This window comes from Trachypithecus francoisi, unplaced genomic scaffold, assembly GCF_009764315.1.
Source record: "Trachypithecus francoisi isolate TF-2019V2 unplaced genomic scaffold, Tfra_2.0 Contig00366, whole genome shotgun sequence".
NCBI classification, from domain to species: Eukaryota; Metazoa; Chordata; class Mammalia; order Primates; family Cercopithecidae; genus Trachypithecus; species Trachypithecus francoisi.
In genome coordinates, this window is record NW_022680596.1 from 79,609 (window position 1) to 102,703 (window position 23,095).

Here is a 23,095-nt window from a genome sequence, read left to right on the forward strand (position 1 = left end):
GATGCCTTCTCTCAACACTACTATTCAACATAAAATTGGAAGTAGTGGTTATAGTAATTAGGCAAAACATAAAAATAAAAGGCAGTTGGCCAGGCACGGTGCCTCACGCCTGTAATTCCAGCACTTTGGCAGGCCAAGGCGGGCAGCTTATAAGGTCAGAAGTTCGAGACCAGCCTGGCCAACATGGTGAAACCTCACCTCTACTAAAAATACAAAAATTAACCAGGCACAGTGGCGGACGCCTGTAATCCCAGCTACTCCGGAGGCTGAGGCAGGAGAATCGCTTGAACCTGGGAGGCGGAATTTGCGGTGAGCCAAGACTGTGCCACTACACTCCAGCCTGGGTGACAGAGTGAGACTCCATCTCACAAAAATAAAAATAAAAATAAATAAAAGGCATTTAAACAGGAAGAGAGGAAGTCAAACAATCCCTATTTGCAGACAACATAATTCTCCATCTGGAAAACCATATAGTCTTAGCAAAAAAGCTCTTTAACTTGGCAGAAAAGCTCTTTCTTGGCAGAAAAACAATTTCAGTATCATTTCAGGATACAAAATAAGTGTATAAAAATTAGTAGTGTTCCTGTAAATCAACAACATCCAAGCCAAAAACGAATCATAAACACAATCCCTTCACAACTGCTGCAAAAAGAATAAAATATCTACAAATACCACGAAGGTGAAAGAGCTCTATAAGAATTGCAAAACAATGCTTAAAGAAGTCAGAAAAGGCGCAAATGGAAAACAACTTTATACTCATAAACAGAAAAGATCAATATCCTAAAAATGATCATAATGTCCCCCAAAATATTTATAGATTTAATGTTATTCTAATCAAATGACCAAAATATTTTTAACAGAACTAAAAAAAAAAAAAACTATTGTAAAATTCATATAAAACCAAAACAGAGTCTGAATAGCCAAGGTAATCATAAGCAAAAACAGCAAAGCTGAAGGCATTACATTACCTGTCTTCAAACTATACTTCAGAGCTACAGTAAACAAAGCAACATGGAACTGGCACAAAAACAAATTCATAGACCAATGTAACAGAATAGACAGTCCAGAAATAATGTCACACACCTACAACCATCTGATCTTCAACAAAGGTGACAATAGAAATGTGGAAACAATTCCCTATGCAATAAATGGTGGTGGAATAACTAGCTAACATTATGTAGAAGACTGAAACTGGACCCCTTTATTACACCATATACAAAAACCAACTCAAGATTAATTAAAGACTGAAATGTTTATTTTAACACTATAAAAAACCCTGGAAGATAACTTAGGAAATACCATTCTAGACATAGAATCTAGTAGAGATTTCATGATGAAGATACCAAAAGCAACTGCAAAAAAAGCAAAAATTGACAAATTGGACCTAATTAAACTAAAGAGCTTCTTTACAGCAAAGGAAACTATCAACACAGTAAACAGACAACCTACAGAATAATAGGAAATATTTTCAAACTATGCTTCTAACAAAGGTCTAGTATCCAGAATCCATAAGAAACTTAAACAAGTTTACAAGAAAAAAAAAGACCTCACTAAAAAGCAGGCAAAAAAACATGAAAAAGATGCTTCTCAAAAGAAGACAAACATGTGGCTAACACACATATAATAAAATGCTTATCAATAATTATTGGGGAAATGCAAAGAAAAACCATGAGATACCATCTCACGCCAGTGACAACGGCTATTAAGCCAAAAAATAGATTATGTCAAGGTTGCAGAGAAAAGGGAATACTTACACACTGCTGTTAAAAGGGTACACTGCGGTGGCTCAAGCCTGTAATCCCAGCACATTGGGAGGCCGAGACGGGCGGATCACGAGGTCAGCAGATCGAGATCATCCTGCCTAACACGGTGAAACCCCGTCTTTACTAAAAAAATACGAAAAAAAAAAAAAAAAAAACTAGCCGGGCGAGGTGGCGGGCACCTGTAGTCCCAGCTACTCGGGAGGCTGAGGCAGGAGAATGGTGTAAACCAGGAGGCGGAGCTTGCAGTGAGCCGAGATCCGGCCACTGTACTCCAGCCTGGGCGACAGAGCGAGACTCCCTCTCAAAAAAAAAGGGGGGGGTACATTGATTCAACCACTGTAAAAAGCAGTGTGGCAATTTCTCACAGAACTAAAAACAGAATTACCATTTCATCAAGCAACCTCATAATTGGGTATATACCCAAAGAAATATAAATTATTCTGTCATAAAGACACATGCACAAGGGTGTTCACTGCAGCACTATTCACAGAAGCAAAGACATGGAATCAACTTGAATGTCTATCAATGGTAGACTGAATAAAGAAAATATGGTATGATCAGGCACAATGGCTCATGCCTGTAATCCCAGCACTCTGAGAGGCCAAGACAGGTGGATCGCCTGAGCAACATGGAAAAATCCCATCTCTAAAAAACCACAAAAATAAAAATTACCTAGGCATGGCGCTGTATGCCTGTAGTCCCAGCTACTTGGAAGGCCGAGATACAAGAGGATTGCTTGGCCCAGCGTGATGGCTCACACCTGTAATCCCAGCACTTTGGGAGGCCGAGGCGACAGATCACCTGAGGTCAGGAGTTCAAGACCAGCCTGGCCAACATGGTGAAACTCCGTCTCTACTAAAAATACAAAAATTAGCCAGGCATGGTGGTGGGCGCCTATAATCCCAGCTACTCGAGAGGCTGAGGCAGGAGAACTGCTTGAACCCAGAAGGCATAGGTTGAGGTGAGCTGAGATCACCTATTGCACTCTATCTTGGGCAACAAGATCAAAACTCCATTTAAAAAAAATAATAATAATCACCTAGGAACACTTCTAGGAGGTACCAAGTTTCATCACATAAAATATAACAGTAAACTCAAAAATCAAAATAACAGGATATTGGGCTGGGCGCAGTGGCTCACGCCTGTAATCCCAGCACTTTGGGAGGCTGAGATGGGCAGATCACTCGAGGTCAGGAGTTCAAGACCAGCCTGGCCAACACGGTGAAACCCCATCTCTACTGAAAATACAAAAACTAGCCAGGTGCGGTGACACATGCCTGTAGTCTCAGCTACTCAGGAGGCAGAGGCAGGAGAATCAGTTGAACCTGGGAACTGGAGGTTGCAGTGAGCTAAGATTACACCATTATACTCCAGCCTGGGTGTTGCAGTGTGACTGTTCATCTCAAAAACAATCAAACACACAAAAAAACACAGGATATAGAACAAAGATACTCACTATCAAAAACTTACCCTTCTAAAAAAAGGAACTGAAGTTTTCAGGAATCTATGTAATTCATCAATTATCTACCACATTGTTTTATGGAAATGTATTCATTGTCTACAGCTGAAATTGAAGAGAGATTTTTTTTTCTTTTTTTCCTTGGTAGCTACCAGTCTAAAAGCTAGATGGAATTCTGTTTGAAATCACTCAGCCACAGGCCAAGCATGGTGGTTCATTCCTGTAATCCCAGCACTTTAGGAGGCCGAGGCGGGCGGATCACTGAGGTCAGGAGTTTGAGACCAGCCTAACATGGTGAAACCATCTCTACTAAAACTACAAAAATTAGCCAGGTATGGTGGTGTGTGCCAGAAATCCCAGCTACCAAGGAGGCTGAGGCAGAAGAATCGCTTGAACCTGGGAGGCAGAGGTTGCAGTGAGCCGAGATGGCACCATTGCACTCTAGCCTGGGCAACAGAGTGAGATTCTATCTCAAAAAAAAAAAAAATCACTCAGCCATAAAAAAAAAACATGCCCGAGAAGCTTGCTAAACTCACTCTGAGAAAGAAAAAGGGAAATGAAAATTTTCAACAAATAAAATATATTATTAGATATTAATGTTTTTGAAACTCACCTCTTTTATGCCCTTTGTAAATATTTTCTTACCTTTCAAGCTCTACTAATAAAACGCAATATACAGTTAAAAAACTGAGGTGTCCAACATGGAGGAGTACGCGCGAGAGCCTTGCCCATGGCGAATTGTGGATGACTGTGGTGGGGCCTTTACGATGGGTACCATTGGTGGTGGTATCTTTCAAGCAATCAAAGGTTTTCGCAATTCTCCAGTGGGAGTAAACCACAGACTACGAGGGAGTTTGACAGCTATTAAAACCAGGGCTCCACAGTTAGGAGGTAGCTTTGCAGTTTGGGGAGGCCTGTTTTCCATGATTGACTGTAGCATGGTTCAAGTCAGAGGAAAGGAAGATCCCTGGAACTCCATCACAAGTGGTGCCTTAACGGGAGCCATACTGGCAGCAAGAAATGGACCAGTGGCCATGGTTGAGTCAGCTGCAATGGGTGGCATTCTCCTAGCTTTAATTGAAGGAGCTGGTATCTTGTTGACAAGATTTGCCTCTGCAGTTTCCCAATGGCCCTCAATTTGCAGAAGACCCCTCCCAGTTGTCTTCAACTCAGTTACCTTCCTCACCTTTTGGAGACTATCGACAATATCAGCAGGACTTTTTTCCTAGGATTTCTTTAACAGAACGAGTTGTAGTTCAAGAAGGATTTCAGAAGATCAAGTTGTACAGTCTGTTTTTAAAACCATAGGTGGGACAGCTATGGCCAATAGGCTATAAAGAGACATTTAGCACTTTTTTCTATTTAAAGGAACAAGGGGGGAGGGGTGCTAAAAGATAATACATTTATTTATTCACACTTGAATTACATTTGTGATCAAATGTTTAAATCGCTAAAGGAAAATACAATAAGTGCTTGAAAGATGAAGGACCAAAGGGCCAAAAAACAGTAAAATATGATCATCATCTCCTTGGGGACTTCTCTGCCTTGTTTTGTGTGTTCTGCTATTCAGACAATAAAAAGCTGGTGGAACTTACTCTTTCTTTTAAGATAAGTTGTAGACTTCGACGTTTCATGCTTATGTACTTCAAATAATGCATGTTTTATAGTTAGTCCCTCATCACTTGAAGTGACTTATGAGAATTATGCAGAGTCAACATGGATCATTTCACACTGAGATGCTTTATGGATTGAAGGATATGGTAAAATATTTATACTTTACTTTGAAAGTAAAATATACTATGTCTTGGTTTTGAGGATATTGGATACAAAACTCTCTTCCTTTACGGCTACTGAGTCTTGATTCCTGATCATCAGAAATTTCACCAGAAACAACTTGCTTCCAATATACCCAATTCTATATGAAGAATTCATGGAGAGTGTACTGGCACTGAAAGAGTTTAGTGTTTCTTGTATGCTTGAAAATAAAATATGTACTGTTTTGAATGTGAAAAAAAAAAAAAAAAAAACTGAGGTGAGCTGGGCACAGTGGCTCAGGCCTGTAATCTCAGCACTTTGGAAGGCCCAGGCAGGTGAGTCACTTAAGGCCAGAAGTTTGAGAACAGCCTGGCTAACATGGTGAAACTCCATCTCTACTAAAACTACAGAAACGAGCTGAGTGTGGTGGTGCACACCTGTAGTCCCAGTTACTTGGGAGGCTGAGGCATGAGAATCACTTGAACTCAAGATCTGGAGGTTGCAGTGGGCCAAGATGGCACCACTGTACTTCAGCCTGGGTGACAGAGGGAAACTCTGTCTCAATAAAACAAAAACAAACCTTTGGTCAAAATAAGTGAAAAAACCTTTTCAAGACACAGATATGTCTTAATCATGTGTCAAGTCAGGCAACCCAAATATTTGAGAGACTGTCCCACCCCATCCTACTCACTAAAGTGCTCAATAACCCCCTCTCAGGAGACTCTGAACTATGCTCCATTGAGTGCCTCAGGCGCATTTTATTCCTCAAGTTTTTACACCATCTCACTGGGGTCAGTTTTTTGGGGTTTGTTTTTGTTTTTGAGGAGGAGTCTCACTCTGTCGCCCAGGCTGGAATGCAGTGGCGTGATATCCGCTCACTGCAACCTCCACCTCCGAAGTTCAAGTGATTCTCCTGCCTTAGCCTCCTGAGTAGCTGCGATTACAGGCGTGTACCACTACACCCAGCTATTTATTTACTTATTTATTTTTTTGTATTTTTAGTAGAGATGGGGTTTCACCATGTTGGCCAGCTGGTCTCGAACTCCTGACTTCATGATCCGCCCTCCTTGGCCTCCCAAAGTGCCAGGATTACAGGCGTGAGCCACCGCGCCTGGCCCTGGTTTTGTTTTGTTTCTAGAATTTTTTTTACTATTTTTCTGCCCTCTAAAGGAAACCAGGAGTTAGAAACTATTTGTTTTCTCCTCAATACTAGTACCTGACTGGCTGACCAGCAATGTGTCTTTAAGAAATGAAAGCTGGGTTGGGTGAAGACAATATTAATGTCTCAAAAAATTAGCTTTAAAACAAAAAAAGTGCACCAGGAAATGCCTCTTAGACTCAGGGCATCCACCTGCACACTTGGGAAGCTACACTCAATACCTCAGATTTTCCTATGAGAGAAAATGACCCAGAAGCTGATATTTACTAGACACTCTAGCAGACACAGCCACGGTGGGTATCTTAGTTTATCCCAATACAGTTCTGAAACCCAGGTCCAAGAAAACCGAACAGTGACTGAAGACACATCACACTATAGTTTCCAAAAGGAAAACTTGACCCAAAAACATTCTGATAAGATATCTGTGTCTAGGGAAAATAGAAGAAAAAAACACACAGAGATATTTTACAATACAGTGTCACGAGATTATTCTTTGCTTTCTTCTCATAGGAAATATTTACAAAAAGAAAACAAACCTTTTTAAATGTGCCATCAAATGCTGTCAAAAAATGATTAATTGACCAGGCGAGGTGGCTCACGTCTGTAATACCGAGGCAGGCGTATCGCTTGAGGCTAGGAGTTTGAAACCATCCTGGCCAATACAGTGAAGCCCAGTCTCTACCAAAAATACAAAAATTAGCCAGGTATAGAGGCGGGCACCTGTAATTCCAGCTACTTGGGAGACTGAGACAAGAGAATCGTTTGATCCCATAAGGCAGAGGTTGCAGAGAGCCTAGATCGCACCACTGCACTCCATCGGGGCAACAGAGCAAGCCTCTGTCTCAAAAATTAAAAAAAAAAAAAAAATTAAAATAGGTATCAAAATGTACACTAAAGGACAAATAGATGATAAAGTGAATTAGGGAGGGGAACTGGCATTTGGGAATGTCAGACGAAACGGGACATTTAGTATTTTCCTGCAAGCCAGAGTTAGGCTGGAGGAACAGGGGATGAGGGGTGAACTTGAAGCCCTGCTTGGGACACATGTGAAAATTTCAGAAAAAAATCAGTCCCCTATGGAATGTGAAAATAATTAAGTGGCAGGCAATTAGATTGAGGTGGCTCTAGTCCCCAGATTTCTACTTCTAAAAATAAAAATCTAAACTCAGGAGCATTTTTTGGTATATTACTACATTAGCAGAAACAAAATTCAGGCTTAACCAAGAATAAGCTGCCAATTGAGCTCTGATTACATTACCAGGCTATTTCTACCTTGAATGTAAAAATCAAGAAACTAGGCTGGGCACGGTGGCTCACTCCTGTAATCCGAGCACTTTCGGAGTCCGAGGTGGGTGGATCACCTGAGGTCAGGAGTTGGAGACCAGCCTGGCCAACATGGTGAAACCCCGTCTCTACTAAAAATAAAAAAATTGTGGTGGCGCGCGCCTGTAGTCCCAGCAACTAGGGAGGCTGAGGCAGAAGAATCGCTTGAACCCACGAGGCGGAGGTTGCGGTGAGTCTAGATCACACCACTGCACTCCAGCCCGGACAAAAGAGTGAGACTGTCTCAAAAAAAAAAAAAAAAAAAAAGCTAGATAACTGTACCTAGCCAATTATTGAATTTGGTTTTCTTTATCATGAACCTCAAACAATCTTTTCTTCAAGCCCCTTCCATGGACCACAAATTACAAACCACAGCTGGTGCTGTACAATTTTTTCAATCATTCTTTTATTAAATTACTTAGTATTTTTGCAGTGACGCCCATAAATTTTTAATGGGAAAAAAGAGGGCCTGGGAACCCCACAGACCAAAGCTCTTCCCGTTCATGAACAGGCAACCCGAGTCAGGATTCTCCCCTGACGACCATCCCTGGGTCCCTGCACAATTTGGGAGAGAGGCGGGACTGCGGGTCACTGCGCAGGGAAGAGACAGGACGCCTGGGGATCTGGCTGTCAGCGTAGCCGCCATCTTATTTCTGCAGGGGACTGAGGCCGACCTGGGCAAGGAGAAGTCCGGGCGCAGATTGTGGAGCTGACTGCCGGGAGGCCTGCGTCCCGCTACAACCGCTTCCCACCAGTTCCAACCAGCCCCCTCCCTCTCTCGGGATGTCGGACTGGAATTCTTACCATTTCTAGGCTTCTAGGGGGTCCCGGCATCTTAGCTGTGGATCTATACCTGCTGGTAACAGCGCCACAAACGCGGGGCCTCTAGGAGCAGAGGATACAGATCAGTGAAGACAGACCTGGAGCTCCGGCGGCAGCAAGAGACAAAGGCCCCGCCATATCCCGGAAGCCGCCCTGTCCGCTCCAGCTGTGTGCCTGATTGGACAGTTCCCAGCCCAACGTCTCTGATTGGATAACGTTTAAGGCCCCGCCTAGTCAGACCCTGAGTGATAAAGATGTGATCAGACGCTGGGCTGAAGAAAGAGTGACAGCCTAAGCTGCAGCCTTATCAGGCAGGGCTTCCTCCCTGAGCTGAGCCAGGCCCACCCCAGAGCATGGGAAAATTCTATATCCGTTTTGCTCTCTCTCTCTTTTTCAACGTATTCAAAATGTGAACAAACATATTTTATGTATATTAATAATACATAAAATTTTTGTTAAAGAGAAAATCAACTTTTACTTTAGTCATAATGTATTATCAGTACTAAAGCTAATTTACTAAACCGTTATAAGTAAATCCATCCGCTGGGCGCGGTGACTCACGCCTGTAATCCCAGCACTTTGGATGGCCAAGGCGGGCGGATCACATGAGGTCAGGAGTTCAAGACCAGTCTGACTAACATGGTGAAACCTCATCTCCACTAAAAATACAAAATTAGCTAGGCGTAGTGGCATGTGCCTGTAATCTCAGCTTCTCGGGAGGCTGAGGCAGGAGAACTGCTTGAATCCAGGAGGTGGTGGCTGCAGTGAGTGTAGATCGCGTCATTACACTCCAGCCTGGACAACAAGAGTGAAATTCTGTCTCAAAAAAATAAAAGAAAAAAAAAATTAGCTGGGCATGGTGGCGCATGCCTGTAATCCCAGCTTCTCAGGAGGCTGAGGCAGCAGAATTCCTTGAACCCTGGGGGCTGAGGTTGCGGTGAGTCAAGATCTTGCCACCGCAGCCTAGCCTGGGTGACAGAGCGAAACTTTGTCTCAATAATAATAATAATAATAATAATAATAATAACAACAAAATAAAGTCCCTCGAATTTGTCTTTTTGACCATTCTAGATTTTTATACATATTTTATGATCTCTTATCAATTTTTACTTTTTATTTTTTGTCTAGGCAAAGTCTAGCTCTGTTGCCCAAGCTGGAGTGCAGTGGCGCCATCTCGGCTCACTGCAACCTCTGCCTCCTGGATTCAAGCGATTCTCCTGCCTCAGCTTCCCGAGTAGCTGGGATTACAGGCATGCATCACCAAACTCGGCTAATTTTTTGTATTTTTAGTAGAGACGGGGTTTCACTGTGTTGCCAAGCTGGTCACGAACTCTTGGCCTCGGGTAATCCACCCGCCTCAGCCTCCCAAATTACTGGGATTACAGGCGTGAGCCATCGTGCCCGGACATTTTTTAAGTTTTTATATTTTATTTAATTTACATTATTTTTATGTTTTCAATTTGAAACAACCTTTAAGTAATTTCAAAGTAGACAAAATGTTTCTAACTTTCTTCATCAAAAGCATATTTTGCTTTTGTTTATACAGTCTCTTTTTTATTTCTGGGAGCGAGGCTTGTTCTTTCACCCAGGCTGAAGTGCAGTGGTGCAATCTTGACTCACTGCAACCTCTGCCTCCCAGGTTCAAGCGAATCTCCAGCCTCAGCCTCTGAAGTAGCTGGGACTACAGGCGTAAGCCATCAGGCCCGGTTTATTTCCATATTTTAAGTACAGACTGGAATTTGCCTTGTTGCTCAGGCTGGTCTGGAACTCCTAAACTCGAAATGATCTGCCTGCCCTGGCCTCCCAAAATGTTGGGATTACAGATGTGAGCCACTGCACCTGACCTTTGTTTATACACTCCCTACGAAAAACTGGTTTTCTTACAGCTAGAAATCTTAGTTTTATATATATAAATTACATTAACCCTTAACAAACTAATTTTTAATGAAATCCCTAGAAAGTAATTTTGAACTGTTTTGTATCAATATTTGTAGATTAAAAAAAATTTATGTTTTTTAATGTTCATTCAAATTTTCTATATCATGTTTAAAGAAAATTGTGGGCTGGGTGCAGTGGCTCACGCCTGTATTCCCAGCATTTTGGGAGGCCGAGGTGGGTGGATCACGAGGTCAGGAGTTCGAGACCAGCCTGGCCAATATGGTGAAACCCCGTCTCCACTAATAAATACAAAAATTAGCTGGGCATGGTGGCGCGCACCTGTAGTCCCAGCTACTCTGAGGCTGAGGCAGGAGAATCGCTTGAACCTGACAGGCGGAGGTTGCAGTGAGTCAAGATCAGATCACTGCACTCCAGCCTCGGTGACAGAGTGAGGCTCTGTCTCCAAAAAAAAAGAAAAGATTGTCACTTATGATGGCTCATGCTTATAATCCCAGCACTTTGGGAGGCCAAGAAATGAAGACTGCTTAAGCCCAGGAATTCGAGATCAGCCTGGGCAACATGGCAAAAACATGTATCTAAAAAAATACAAAAGTTAACTGAGCATGGTGGCCTGCACCTTCAGTACCAGCTATTCAGGAGGCTGAGGGAGGAGGATTGACTGAACCAAGGAGGTCGAGGCTGCAATGAGCCCTGATCAAGCCATTGCACTCTATTCTGGGTGACAGAGTGAGACCCCTTCTGAAAAATAAAAAATAAACCAAAAACAGCCAAAGCACAGAAAGTTAAACTTACGGGGTTTGGGGTTATTTTGTTTTTGTTTATTATTATTTCCAAAGTTTCTAAGGTACAGATGATGTTTGGTTACATGGATAAGTTCTTTTGTAGTGATTTCTAATATTTAGGTGCACTCATCTCCGAAGCAGTGTGCACTGTACCCAATATGTAGTCTTTTATCCCTCACTCCTCTCCCACCCTTGCCACTGAGTACCCAGAGTCCATTTATGTAATTCTTATGCCATTGCATTGTCATAGCTTAGTTCCCACTTATAAGTGAGAACATATAATGTTTCGTTTTTTATTTCTTAGTTAATTCACTTAGAATAATGGTCTTCAACTCCATCGAGGTTGCTGCAAATACTATTATTTTATTCCTAGTTATAACTGAGTAGCATTCATTGGTGTGTATATATGTATGTATATATACACACATATATGTGTGTGGCATATGCCACATTTTCTTTTTCTACTCATTAGTTGATGGGCATTAATTAGGCTGCTTCCATTCTTTTGCAATTGCAAATTGTGCTGCTATAAACATGCATATGCAAGTGTCTTACTCATATTACGACTTCTTTTTCTCTGTGTAGATACCCAGTAGTGATTGCTGAATCAAATAGTAGTTCTACCTTTAGTTTTTTTTTTTTTTTTTTTGAGACGGAGTCTCACTCTGTCGCCCAAACTGGAGTGCAGTGGCCGGATCTCAGCTCACTGCAAGCTCCGCCTTTCAGGTTCATGTCATTCTCCTGCCTCAGCCTCCTGAGTAGCTGGGACTATAGGCGCGCGCCACCTCGCCCGGCTAGTTTTTTGTATTTTTTAGTAGAGACGGGGTTTCACCAGGTTAGCCAGGATGGTCTCAATCTCCTGACCTCATGATCCGCCCACCTTGGCCTCCCAAAGTGCTGGCATTACAGGCGTGAGCCACTGTGCCTGGCCAATCACATACATTTAAAAAATGCACTGGTGGGCAGGTGCAGTGGTCTGAGCAACAGACCAACACTCTGCCTCAAAAATAAATAAATAAATACATTGGTTTGATTCAGAATGGTTGGACAACTCAAGCAGAGGGCTCCCAGGTAAATTTAAATATTTTCTGGTTGACAATTGGTGGAATTTATCTGAAGACCTGGGATCAACAAAAGGGAATTTTTAGGTTAAAGTAAAGAATTGTGGAGACCAAGTTTTACTGTGCAGAGAAATCTCTCAGATAGCTGACTTCAGTGACAGAACAGGTTGTAAAATGTTTCTTATCAGACCTAAAAGGGTGGTTGGCTCTTAGTTGACTATCTCCTGGATCTGCACAGGAAGAAAGGAAAACAAAGGGGGAAGGAGATTCTCTACAGAATGTGAGTTTTTCCCGCAAGAGACTTTGTGGGGCAATTACCAGATATGGCAAGGAAATCTATTTTGGGTTTAAATACTTTTTTCTTGTCTCATAATGTTATGAGAGAGTTAGACTGAAAAGTAAGTCATGACATATAGGGTCAAATAAACTGCATCTGATGGGAATTTATGGTTTGTAGGGCATGACTCCCTATATCTCCTAGGTACAAATTTGGGCAAGATAAAAAATCAGAGGTCAGTCCTCAGTCCTCCTCTTGGCCAAAAAGCATTCCACAGAATGCATATGCAAGCTAACAGCAGCAGGTCCCATGGTACTAGGAAGGGTTCTTCCTAGAGTTATCTGATCTGCTCATTAGGTGAGCTCCCACAATGCTAGGAAGGCTCATTTCTAGAGTAGTCTGGTTGGTGGTAGTTTTAAATATTAGCAATTTGGATAATGCTATGAGGACATAGTCTGACCTGATGTAACAGTCAATTGTTTAAAGGGTGAGATGGAGTCAGGCCTAGGTTTAGTCTAAAATAAAAAATCTTGAATAAAATCTATTTTCTGAGCTATCGTGATGCAGGTCTTTAATTGTGCCTTTCCTTCTGCTGCATCCAGCATAACATCTTCAAAAAATATATAAAAAGATAGCAAGAATTAGGCACCCAAAAGGTTATACGTAGAGTCAGAGGGCAGTAAACAGCCTCTGACTGTTTACTAACCAGCCAAAAAGCCACTGCATGCATCATCATACTTTTTGATCAGACTCACAATGTGTTTATCCTCCTTATAAAGGGTTATTTGGACCTTGTGATAAATCTTGAGAATTGTGGGACCAACACTAAATTAGAATTTAATAAATTTAACTTTTTTCCAGCCAATTTATCTCCATAGGTATAGCATCCTGAGGAGTGTATAAATTCAATGCAAGAAATGCCTGGTCCTTGGTGTCTAAATTGTTACAGACTTGTTAACAGTAGACAAATCTATTTTTCCTCCAATTTTTGTGTTGCACCATATACTGGTATTTGGGAGAGAAAAGGTTTTGTCACAGGAGAAGTCATATAACTCTACAGTGTCAATTTTCCTGTGGCAGGATTCCCTATGACTGAGGGCCTTAACAGTCAAAAGACTTAAAGGCAATCAATTGTTCCAGGCCAGATAGGAATGAATGTGGACAGGAATTTGTTATTTTTCTCTTTTTGTTTTTGTGTGTGTGTGTGAGATGGCGTCTCGCTCTGTCGCCAGGCTGGAGTGCAGTGGCATGATCTTGGCTCACTGCAACCTCCACCTCCCCGGTTCAAGCAATTCTCCTGCCTCAGCCCCCTGAGTAGTTGGGACTACAGGTGACTGCCAGCACATCCGGCTAACTTTTTGTATTTTTAGTAGAGACAGGGTTGCACCACATTGGCCAGGATGGTCTCCATCTCTTGACTTTGTGATCCGCCCGCCTCCGGCCTCCCAAAGTGCTCGGATTACAGGCTGAGCCACCGCGCCCAGCCGGTTTGTTACTTTTTAAAATTATTTTAAATAAAAAGACCGACAGAAAAACCAAAAGGAAACGTTACAAGACGGATTTATTTTTAACTTCTGTGTTGAGCTGCTGTGAGCTTGGTTTTTGTTAAAGACTTTTTTTTTCTTTTTGAGACGGAATCTCACCCTGTCGCCCACGCTGGAGTGCAGTGGCGCAATCTCTTGCACTACAAGCTCCACCTCCCAGGTTCACGCCATTCTCCTGCCTCAGCCTCCGGAGTAGCTGGGACTACAGGCACCCGCCACCATGCCTGGCTAATTTTTTGTATTGTTTTTCTTGCTTAGTATGGATGGGGTTTCACCGTGTTAGCCAAGATAGTCTCGATCTTCTGACCTTGTGATCCGCCGCCTCGGCCTCCCAAAGTGCTGGGATTACAGGGCAGAGCCACCGCATCCGGCCGTTTTTGTTAAGGACTTAAAGAAATTAGCCGTAGGAAACACAAGCATTGTTCTGAAAAATTAAATAAAATAAATAATTTTGAATAATTTTAATAATTAATTAATTTACTATTGAGGAACACATTTACCATAGTTACAGTGTTTCTACGCATGAAGAGATGTGCTCTGCTGCAAGGGTTTGTGATAAAGAATTTTCTTAATTACTATATTTCGTGAGACTTTTTTTTTTTTTTTTTTTTTGAGACAGAATTTCACTCTTGTTGCCCAGGCTGGAGTGCAATGGCACGATCTCGGTTCACTGCAACCTCTGCCTCCAACGTTCAAGTGATTCTCATGCCTCAACCTCCAGAGTAGCTGGGACTACAGGTGCACACCACCACATCCAGCTAATTTTTGTATTTTTAGTAGAGACGGGGTTTCACCATGTTAGCCAGGCTGGTCTCGAACTGCTGACCTCAGGTGATCCACCCTCCTTGGCCTCCCAATGTGCAGGGATTACAAGTGTGAGCCACAACACCCACCAGAATTATTTCTTTTAGTAGTTTAGAAATCTCAATTGCCCTTTCAGACTGCGTAGGAAAAGCCTCAATCTAAACAATAAAGGTGTCAATGAATGCCTAATAAATATTTAAACCCTTTACATGGGGGCATCTGATGTAGTTTATTTGCCAATCTTCACCAGGGTACGTTCCTCTATGCTGAACAGGCCTTACTAAAGGAGGAGGTAAACATTGGTCATTTGGGTTGTTCCAGGCATATAGTTCACAGGCCTGAGTGACCTGGTCTACTCTTTTAAGTATTTTTTTTTCTATAAAAAGCCAAGATATTAATTTAAACAGGGAATTTATTCCCAAATGAGTAGAGTCATGCAAATGTTTAACTATTTTTTATTGATTAGCACCTCGTATCAGGTTTATCGGAGTGTCTGGCAAAATGCCTGCTATTTCAATAAAAGTTCCCTGTCATCCACTGGTGTCTTTTAGCTTATAGAACTCCTTGTACTTGGTGTGGGCTTAAACCTCAGGGTGTTGTTCTAAAGCCAGTTTATTGGCTTTATCTACCAAAAGAGAATTTGCTACAACTTCCCTGAGGCATCCAGGCACGATAAGAAAATTATGTAAGAAAACCAAAGTCACTGAAAAACAGCTTAGAGATTAGGTAAAATGGCATCTATGGGCTTGTCAATCTATCCCTGTGACCATACAGTTTTGGGGTGATAGAGACCCATTATAATGGGTCAAAACAGAGTAAGCAGCCCAGAAGAAAGTTATTATTATTATTTTTTTTTTTTTGAGATGGAGTCTAACTCTGTCGCCCAGGCTGGAGTGCAGTGGTGTGACCTCGGCTCATTGCAACCTCCGCCTCACGGGTTCATATGATTCTCTTGCCTCAGCCTCCTGAGTAGCTGGGATTACAGGCATGTGCCACCACGCCCAGTTAATTTTGCATTTTTAGTAGAAATGGGGGTTTCTCCATGTTGGTCAGGCTGGTCTTGAACTCCCGACCTCAGGTGATCCACTCGCCAACCTCAGGCTCCCAAAGTACTGGGATTACAGGCATGAGGCAACGCATCTGGCCTCTTTCTTTTCTTTTCTTTACTTTTTTTTTTTTTTGAGACAGAGTCTCTGTTTCCCGGAATGGAGTGCAGTGGCACGATCTCAGCTCACTGCAACCTCCACCTCTCAGGTTCAAGCAATTTCTGGATAAGTTTTTGTATTTTTAGTAGAGATAGGGTTTCACCATGTTGGCGAGGTAGTCTTGAACTCCTGACCTCAAGTCATCCACCCACCTCGGCCTCCCAAAGTGCTAGGATTACAGGTGTGAGCCACCACACCTGGTGAAACTTCATATTCTTACTTGCCATGGCAAAGGTTACTGAGGCTTTTCCAGATATATGGCTAGTTGTCTGATGGAAACGGTGATGGAAGGTCTCAGGTCCCGTCACTCTTGGGTGCTTGCCTGGCTGTTTTACAAGTCACTAGTTCAGGTGCTGATGGCTCTCTTCAGAACACTGGACAAACCCTCTTCCAATGGTCAGTTTTCTTACAGTGTACACCCTGATTGATGCCCAAGGCACAGTGACTCTGATGCCCAAGTTTGGGCTTCCCACTTTTCAGCTTCCCTTGTTCAAGCCAAGACCCAGGAGGGCAACCCCATTTGGGAGGTTAGCTTAAGGTTGCAACCAAGAGCTGCAACTTATGGGAGGTTCTTCTTCCTCTTTCTGCTTCCTCCGCTTTGTCCCTGTTATTAAAAACTAAAAATGCCACGTCCAAAGCTGTTCCAGAGAAGTTTGGGAACCCATAGCTGCTTTTAGTAGTTTTCTATAGATAGGGGCAGACTGGGTTATAAAATGTACTCCCAGAAGGGTGTATGTTTTCTTGTGGCAAGACCAGTGTTAGTATATTTCCTGATTGCCTCAACTAAATGCTATTAAAACAAAGTTGGATTGTCATCTTTGCCCTGAGAAACTTCCTTAACCTTTTCATTGTTAATGGGTTTTTTCATACATTTCTTCATCTGTTTCAACAAACAAGTGACCATATGATCTCTTCTTCCAAGTCCTCACATCCCCTTTGATAGTTCCACTCTAGATCTTGATCTGGAACTGCTATACCTCCTGTCTGATATATATTATGGTTCGGGTTATGAGCCAATACCTCATCTGCATGAATCCTAGCTGTCCCCAAAATGCATTGTTTTTCTTCCACTGTACAACACAGAGACAACAAAATATACAGATCCTGCCATGTTAAACTGTAGATCAGAGTTAACTTCTCAAGCTCACCTATGAATTTTCCTGGATCTTCAGAGAAATGACCAAACTTGTCTTATTATAGAGCCATACCAGACAGAGAAAAGGGGACACATCCTCTCACAGGTCTTCTTCCCCATTTGCAACCTCTGTAAGTGATCAAAGATTTCCCCTTGGAAGTTGATAGGCAGCTCCACTACAAGTAGTACTCACAGGGCTAAGTTCTTCAGGAAATGGTGGGTATAGAGTAGGACTAGACAGGTAAGGAGGGACAACAAATGGTTCTCAACAGAACTTTCAGGTGTACTAGTGGGAAAAAGGACCAACACATCTGAACCTTCAGACCTGAGAGAAAGAGGTTCTGCTTCACCCAAAAATGTCCACTGAACCAAGTGGCAGGGGGGCTTGTAATAAAGGATCATCTTATATGTCCAACTCTTTTTCTTCTATTTCTCTCATGAAACATGGACATGCCTGCTGCAGAGTTTCATTCTGACTGAGCAGCAAAAATACTCGAACATATGGTATTTTATCCCATTTTCCCTACCACTTACAGAACAAATTGAGTTGAAGTATACATACCCATTAAAGGCAACTTTTCTTGTGTCTTTCTGAAACTGCTTGCTGCTTTTCCATGCATACCATCCTTAAGAAAGGGCACACTCTTAACCCAATCTGTAATCTCTGTTCCTGAGGTTTTGGTAACATGATGTTTCTCTTTTGTCGTCGACAGCCCTGAAGATGAGTTTTCACACCAGAGAACAGAAAGGTCAAGATATGCTTGAAAAAGCTGATGGGGAGCATTGGGTCAGGAAAGACCAGGCTGTCTAAGCATTCAGAGACACCTATGTAACTGTCCTTGCAATTAGGAGCCAGGCCCCCAAAAGCTTCCCACTGCATGTGTCTTTGACCCTAGGCTCAGGCACAAGAGAAAAGTCACATAACCTAGGCCCTTCACCTAGTTATATGTCACAGTCACCCCAGGGGGAAGCACCCAGGCATGGGGAAAAAATTATGTAGGTGCTGAGACAAGTGATCTGTGACAATCTCCACTGTTGACAGGTCTCAGAGACAAAAAATAGTCATATCATCTTGTTTAGTAGGCCAAGGACATTCACGATGTCTCCTGTGGACAAAGAACAGGCAGAAATATTACATCACCTGTGTGTTGTGCCTAGGGATTAGTCAGTCCCCCTTCTGTGGTCAGGGCCCAGGCAGGAGCAAAGAGTAACATCACATAGGTACCTGGCCCAGATATGTTACAATGTCTCCTAGGGAAAAGCCTACGTAAAAGTCCAGAGTAGGGGGCCTTCTCTTTTGGCTTTGGAGCTCCCCTCCCTCTGTCTCTGTACAGGGGAGCTTCTTCCTTCTGTCTTCTCCCTTCCTTCTTGCCTATTAAACTCTCCACTCCTTAAAACCAAGAAGAAAAAAAAAAGTGGAGAGTAACATCAAATAAATGATGGGTTCAGAAATACAGCAAAAATGGTCCCTGTAGTCAGGATATAGGTAGGAGATTCATATTACCTGGGTGTTAGACCCAGCAATATGTTATAATAGCCCATGTGGGCAGGGCATAGAAAGGACAAACACATTACCTGGGTGCAGGGACCAGTGATATGTCACAATGTCCTCTGTGGCAGGAACAAGACAAGAGTATAGGGTCACATCATCTACATACTGGTTCCAACAATATGTCCCAATCCTATCTGTGTGCTAGGCCCAGGCAGGAGAGTCAAATCCCTCAGGTTTTGAGCAGAGATGTGTGTCACAATCACACACGCAGAAAGGCTCAGGAATAACATGAATAATTCCTCACATATTCCCATTATAGGTATGAGAGGCAAGACCATTTGGAAGCTGGGTCTAAGTGCACAAATCACAATCTCAATATGGATGAATTCATGAAAAAGAGCCTCAATCTCTCCTTCAGACTGTCTTCTCAGTAAAATCATGCCTCACAGGTGTGCTGAATCTTGATCTGAGTCAGCAGCCCAGCTGTGGACCAGATCCACATATGGGAGTCAATTTTGCAACTTTCCACTGCCTCCAGGGGTGAGATTCAGAACTTCAGAAGTAGGTTGTGTTTTTCTAAAAGGATGACATATTTACTGTTGACTGGGTGTGAAAACCAGTATCACAATGTCACCTGTGTGCTGGGCCATGTAAGGGCATTTCAATGCATTACCTGAGGACTTTATGCAATGTGCACATGAGTCACAATCCACTCTAAGACATTTGTGATGGTATGGACCCTTGGAAGTACACGTTGCTCTGATCCCAGAAATGAGAGTCAACATCTCTTCAATTGGCGGATCCATATAGGAGAGTCCTCATCTGCCTATGAGCTACATTTAGAAGTGAGTCATCATTTGTAGCTTTAGAAATGAGCCATTCCTGGCTGGATGTCTGCATATCACAGTCACAATTCCAACTATGGACTGTATCTACATATGAGATTTAGGACCTCACCAGTGGGTTCTGTCTATGTTGAGGTTACAATTGTAACGAGTGGCAGGATTTTTTTTTTCTTTTTTGAGACAAAGTCTCGTTCTGCTGCCCAGGATGGAGTGTAGCGGCACGATCTCGGCTCACTGCAACCTCCGCCTCCTGGGTTCAAGTGATTCTCCTCCCTCAGCCTCCTGAGTAGCTGGGACTACAGGCGAGTGCCACCACACTTGGCTAATTTTTTGTATTTTTAATAGAGATGAGGTTTTACCATGTTAGTCAGGATGCTCTCAATCTTGTAACCTCGTGATCCACCCACCTAGTGCTGAGATTACAGGCATGAGCTGGCCTCCCAAAGTGCTGAGATTACAGGTGTGAGCCACCACGCCTGACAGGATATTCCTTTTTTTTTTTTTTTTTTTTTGAGATGGAGTCTCACTCTGTCACCAAGGCTGAATGGCAGTGGTATGATCTCGGCTCACTGCAACCTCCGCCTCCTGGATTCAAGCAATTCTCCTGCCTCAACCTCCTGAGTAGCTGGGATTACAGGCACCTGCCACCACGCCTGGTGAGCTTTTGTATTTTTAGTAGAGATGGGGTTTCACCATGTTGGCCAGGCTGGTCTTGAACTCCTGATCTCGTGATCCACCTGTCTCAGCCTCCCAAAGTGCTGGGATTACAGGCTTGAGCCACCATGTCCGGCCAGGATATTCTTTTAAGAAACACAATCTTGGGCTGGGAGCAGTGGCTCATGCCTGTAATCCCAGCACTTTGGGAGGCCAAGGCGGGCGGATCACCTGAGGTCAGGAGTTCAAGACCGGCTTGGCCAACATGGTGAAAACCCATCTGTACTAAAAATACAAAAATTAGCTGGGCTTGGTGGCACGCACCTGTAGTCCCAGTTACTCAGGAAGCTGAGGCAGGAGAATCACTTGAACTCAGGAGGCAGAGGTTATAGTGAGCTGAGATCATGCCACTGCACTTTAGCCTGGGTGACAAAGTGAGACTTCATCTCCAAAAAGGAAAAGAAACACAATATCATCAGTGTTTTTGTCCCTTGATGACACTCTATGTGCCACCCGAGGGCTTTATACAATATTTGAGAGAGTGGTAATTCTCTATGACCTTGGCAAAAAGAAGAGACAAAGGATTATTTTTGTTTTCCTAAGCCTAGCTAGGAGAGAGTATAACTCTTTTATTGCCTGGTTCAAGGTATATGAATCATCATAGCAATTGCAAGTTGAAGCAAGATATATGTCGCAATGACTGGGTGCAGTGGCTCATGCCAGTAATCCCAGCACTTTGGGAGGCCAAGGCAAGTAGATCACCTGAGGTCAGGAGTTAGAAACCAGCCTGACCATCATGGTAAAACCCCGCCTGTACTAAAAATACAAATATTAGACCAGTGTGGTAATGCATGACTGTAATCCCAGCTACTTGGGAGGCTAAGGCAGAAGAACTGCTTGAACCCAGGAGGCGGAGGTTGCAGTGAGCCAAGATCACATCACTGTACTCTAACCTGGGCAACAGAGTGAGACTCTGCCTTAAAAAAAAAAAAAAAAAAAAAGACGAGATGGGCATAGGCCACAAATCACATTACCTGGTTGCTGGCCCAGTGATATGTTACAATGGTCTCTTTAAGCAACACCCTGAGAGGATAGACACATACCAGGTGGCTGATCCCAGTGATATATCACAATCTTTTATTTGTGCATGGTGCATGTAGGTGAGGAGAGTCACATTTCTTAGGTGATGGATGCCAAAATATGTCACAAGGCCATCTGTGTGGAGGGCCCAGGCAGAAGTCTCTCATCCCCTAATGTCAGATGCAGTGATATGTAACAATATGTAAAATATGAAAGGTCCAGCCAAAAGATGAGTTACATCATCTACGTGCTGGGCCCAGTGATACATCACAATTCTCTTGTGGCAAGGTACAGGCTGAGGAAGAGTCACATCACTACCTAGGTGATAAATAAAAAGTTATTTCATAATACTCTTGTGGGTGGCCAGGGCTTATGTGGAAGACTCATGTTACCTGGGTGGCAGACCCAGCTATATGTCACAATGCAAAATGTTTGTAGGGCCCAGATAAGAGAAAAGAGTTCCATTATGTAGGTGCTGTGCCCAGTGATATATCACAATCCCTTTTTGGTAAGAGTCCCAGCTGTAGAGGAAACATCGCATCACCTAAATGCTGTATTCAGCAACATGTCACAATTCCCTCTGAGAGGACAAGGCAGGAAGAAAAGTCACATCACCTAGGTAAAAGACCCAGAAATATTTTATAATGCTATCTTTTTGTAGGACTCAGGAAGAAAACAGGAGTCAGATAACATAGGAACAGGAGTCAGATAACATAGGAGCTGGACCCAGCTATATGGCACAATCACTACAGTAGGCAAGGCCTTGGCATGAGAGGAGAGTCACATCAGATAGGTGCTGGGCCCAGAGATATGTAACGTTTCCCACTGTGGACAGGTCCAGAAAGATAAAAAGAGTCCTATCATTTAGGCGACTGACCCAGAGATATGTCACAATGACAATTTGGGCAAGAACCAAGCAGAAGAATCACATCCCCTGTGTGCTGGGCCCAGCAATAAGTCACTCTCGCTTCTGTTAGTGTGACCCAGGCCCAAAGATATATTATAATCTACCCATGGACAGAGTGAAGATGAGAGAGGAGAGTCACATAAAATAGCTGACAGGCAGAAAACTCACACCATCTAGGTTTAGGGCCCAGCAATATGTCACAATGTTTTACATGGGCAAGTCCAAGAAAAAAAAACATATCCCTTTGGTGCTTAGTTGAGTAATATTTCACAATCTTTCCTGCAAGAAAAAACTAAGAAATAAAAGAAAAAAATTAGCTATATGCTGTGAAAGGTCACAATACTTCCTGGGAGCAGAGACCAGGTAATACAAGAGAGTCACATCACCTGTGGGATTAGTGCAAAGACTTTTTTTTTTTTTTTTGGAAATGGAATCTCACTCTGTTGCCCAGGATGGAGTGCGGTGGCATGACCTCGGCTCACTGCAATCTCCACCTCCTGGGCTCAAGTGATTCTCCTGCCTCAGCCTCCTGAGTAGCTGAGACTACAGGCACCCATTACCACACCTGGCTGATTTTTGCTTTTGTTTGTTTGTTTTTAGTAGAGACAGGTTTTCACCATATTGACCAGGCTGGTCTCAAACTCCTGACTTTGTGATCTGCCCACCTTGGCCTCCCAAAGTGCTGGGATTACAGACATGAGCCACCGTGCCTAGCCACAAAGACATTTCAAAATGCCTCCTGTAGGTAAAGCCCAGGCATAAAAGTTACATCACCTGAGTATTAAACCCAGCAATATGTCACAATGGCCCAAGTGGGCAAATCACAGGCAGAAGTGTCACAAATTGTCAGTGCAGGGTCCAGCAATATGTCACAATATCCCCTGAAGGCAAAAACCTAAAAGAAGAGTCACATAAGCTAGGTGCTGGATGTAGCAATATGCTACAATTTCCCTGTAAGCAGGGACCAACAGAAGAAGAGAGTCACATCCTCTGGATGCTGGGCCCAGTAATGTGTCAACCATCTTTCCTGTAATAAAGATCCAGGCAGGAGAAACACATCATCTGGTTGCTGACCATAGCAATATGCCACAACTTTCTGTATAGGCAGGGTGTAGGCAGAAGAGTCACA

At 43.0% G+C, this 23,095-nt stretch overlaps 2 protein-coding genes across 6 annotated transcripts in view; one reads left to right on the plus strand and one right to left on the minus strand.

Annotated features, from left to right (window-relative positions):
• LOC117083475 (zinc finger protein 254-like) overlaps window positions 1-23,095 on the minus strand; it is a 104,301-nt gene that overhangs the window by 30,332 nt on the left and 50,874 nt on the right. For 4 of the 5 annotated variants that reach the window (XM_033211180.1, XM_033211162.1, XM_033211188.1 and 1 more), the window contains one exon: window positions 8,264-8,344. In XM_033211180.1, the coding sequence (XP_033067071.1) occupies window positions 8,264-8,293 (30 nt within the window). In that variant the 5' untranslated portion in view covers window positions 8,294-8,344. Of the gene's footprint in view, window positions 1-8,263; window positions 8,839-23,095 lie in introns of those variants that run through there. The other variant, XM_033211171.1, reaches the window with a different exon arrangement.
• Window positions 3,893-5,226, plus strand: LOC117083489 (mitochondrial import inner membrane translocase subunit Tim17-A-like). Its single transcript, XM_033211215.1, is given in 2 exon segments — window positions 3,893-4,336; window positions 4,338-5,226. Coding segments are annotated over 2 exon segments (606 nt in total). The 5' UTR covers window positions 3,893-3,923; the 3' UTR covers window positions 4,531-5,226.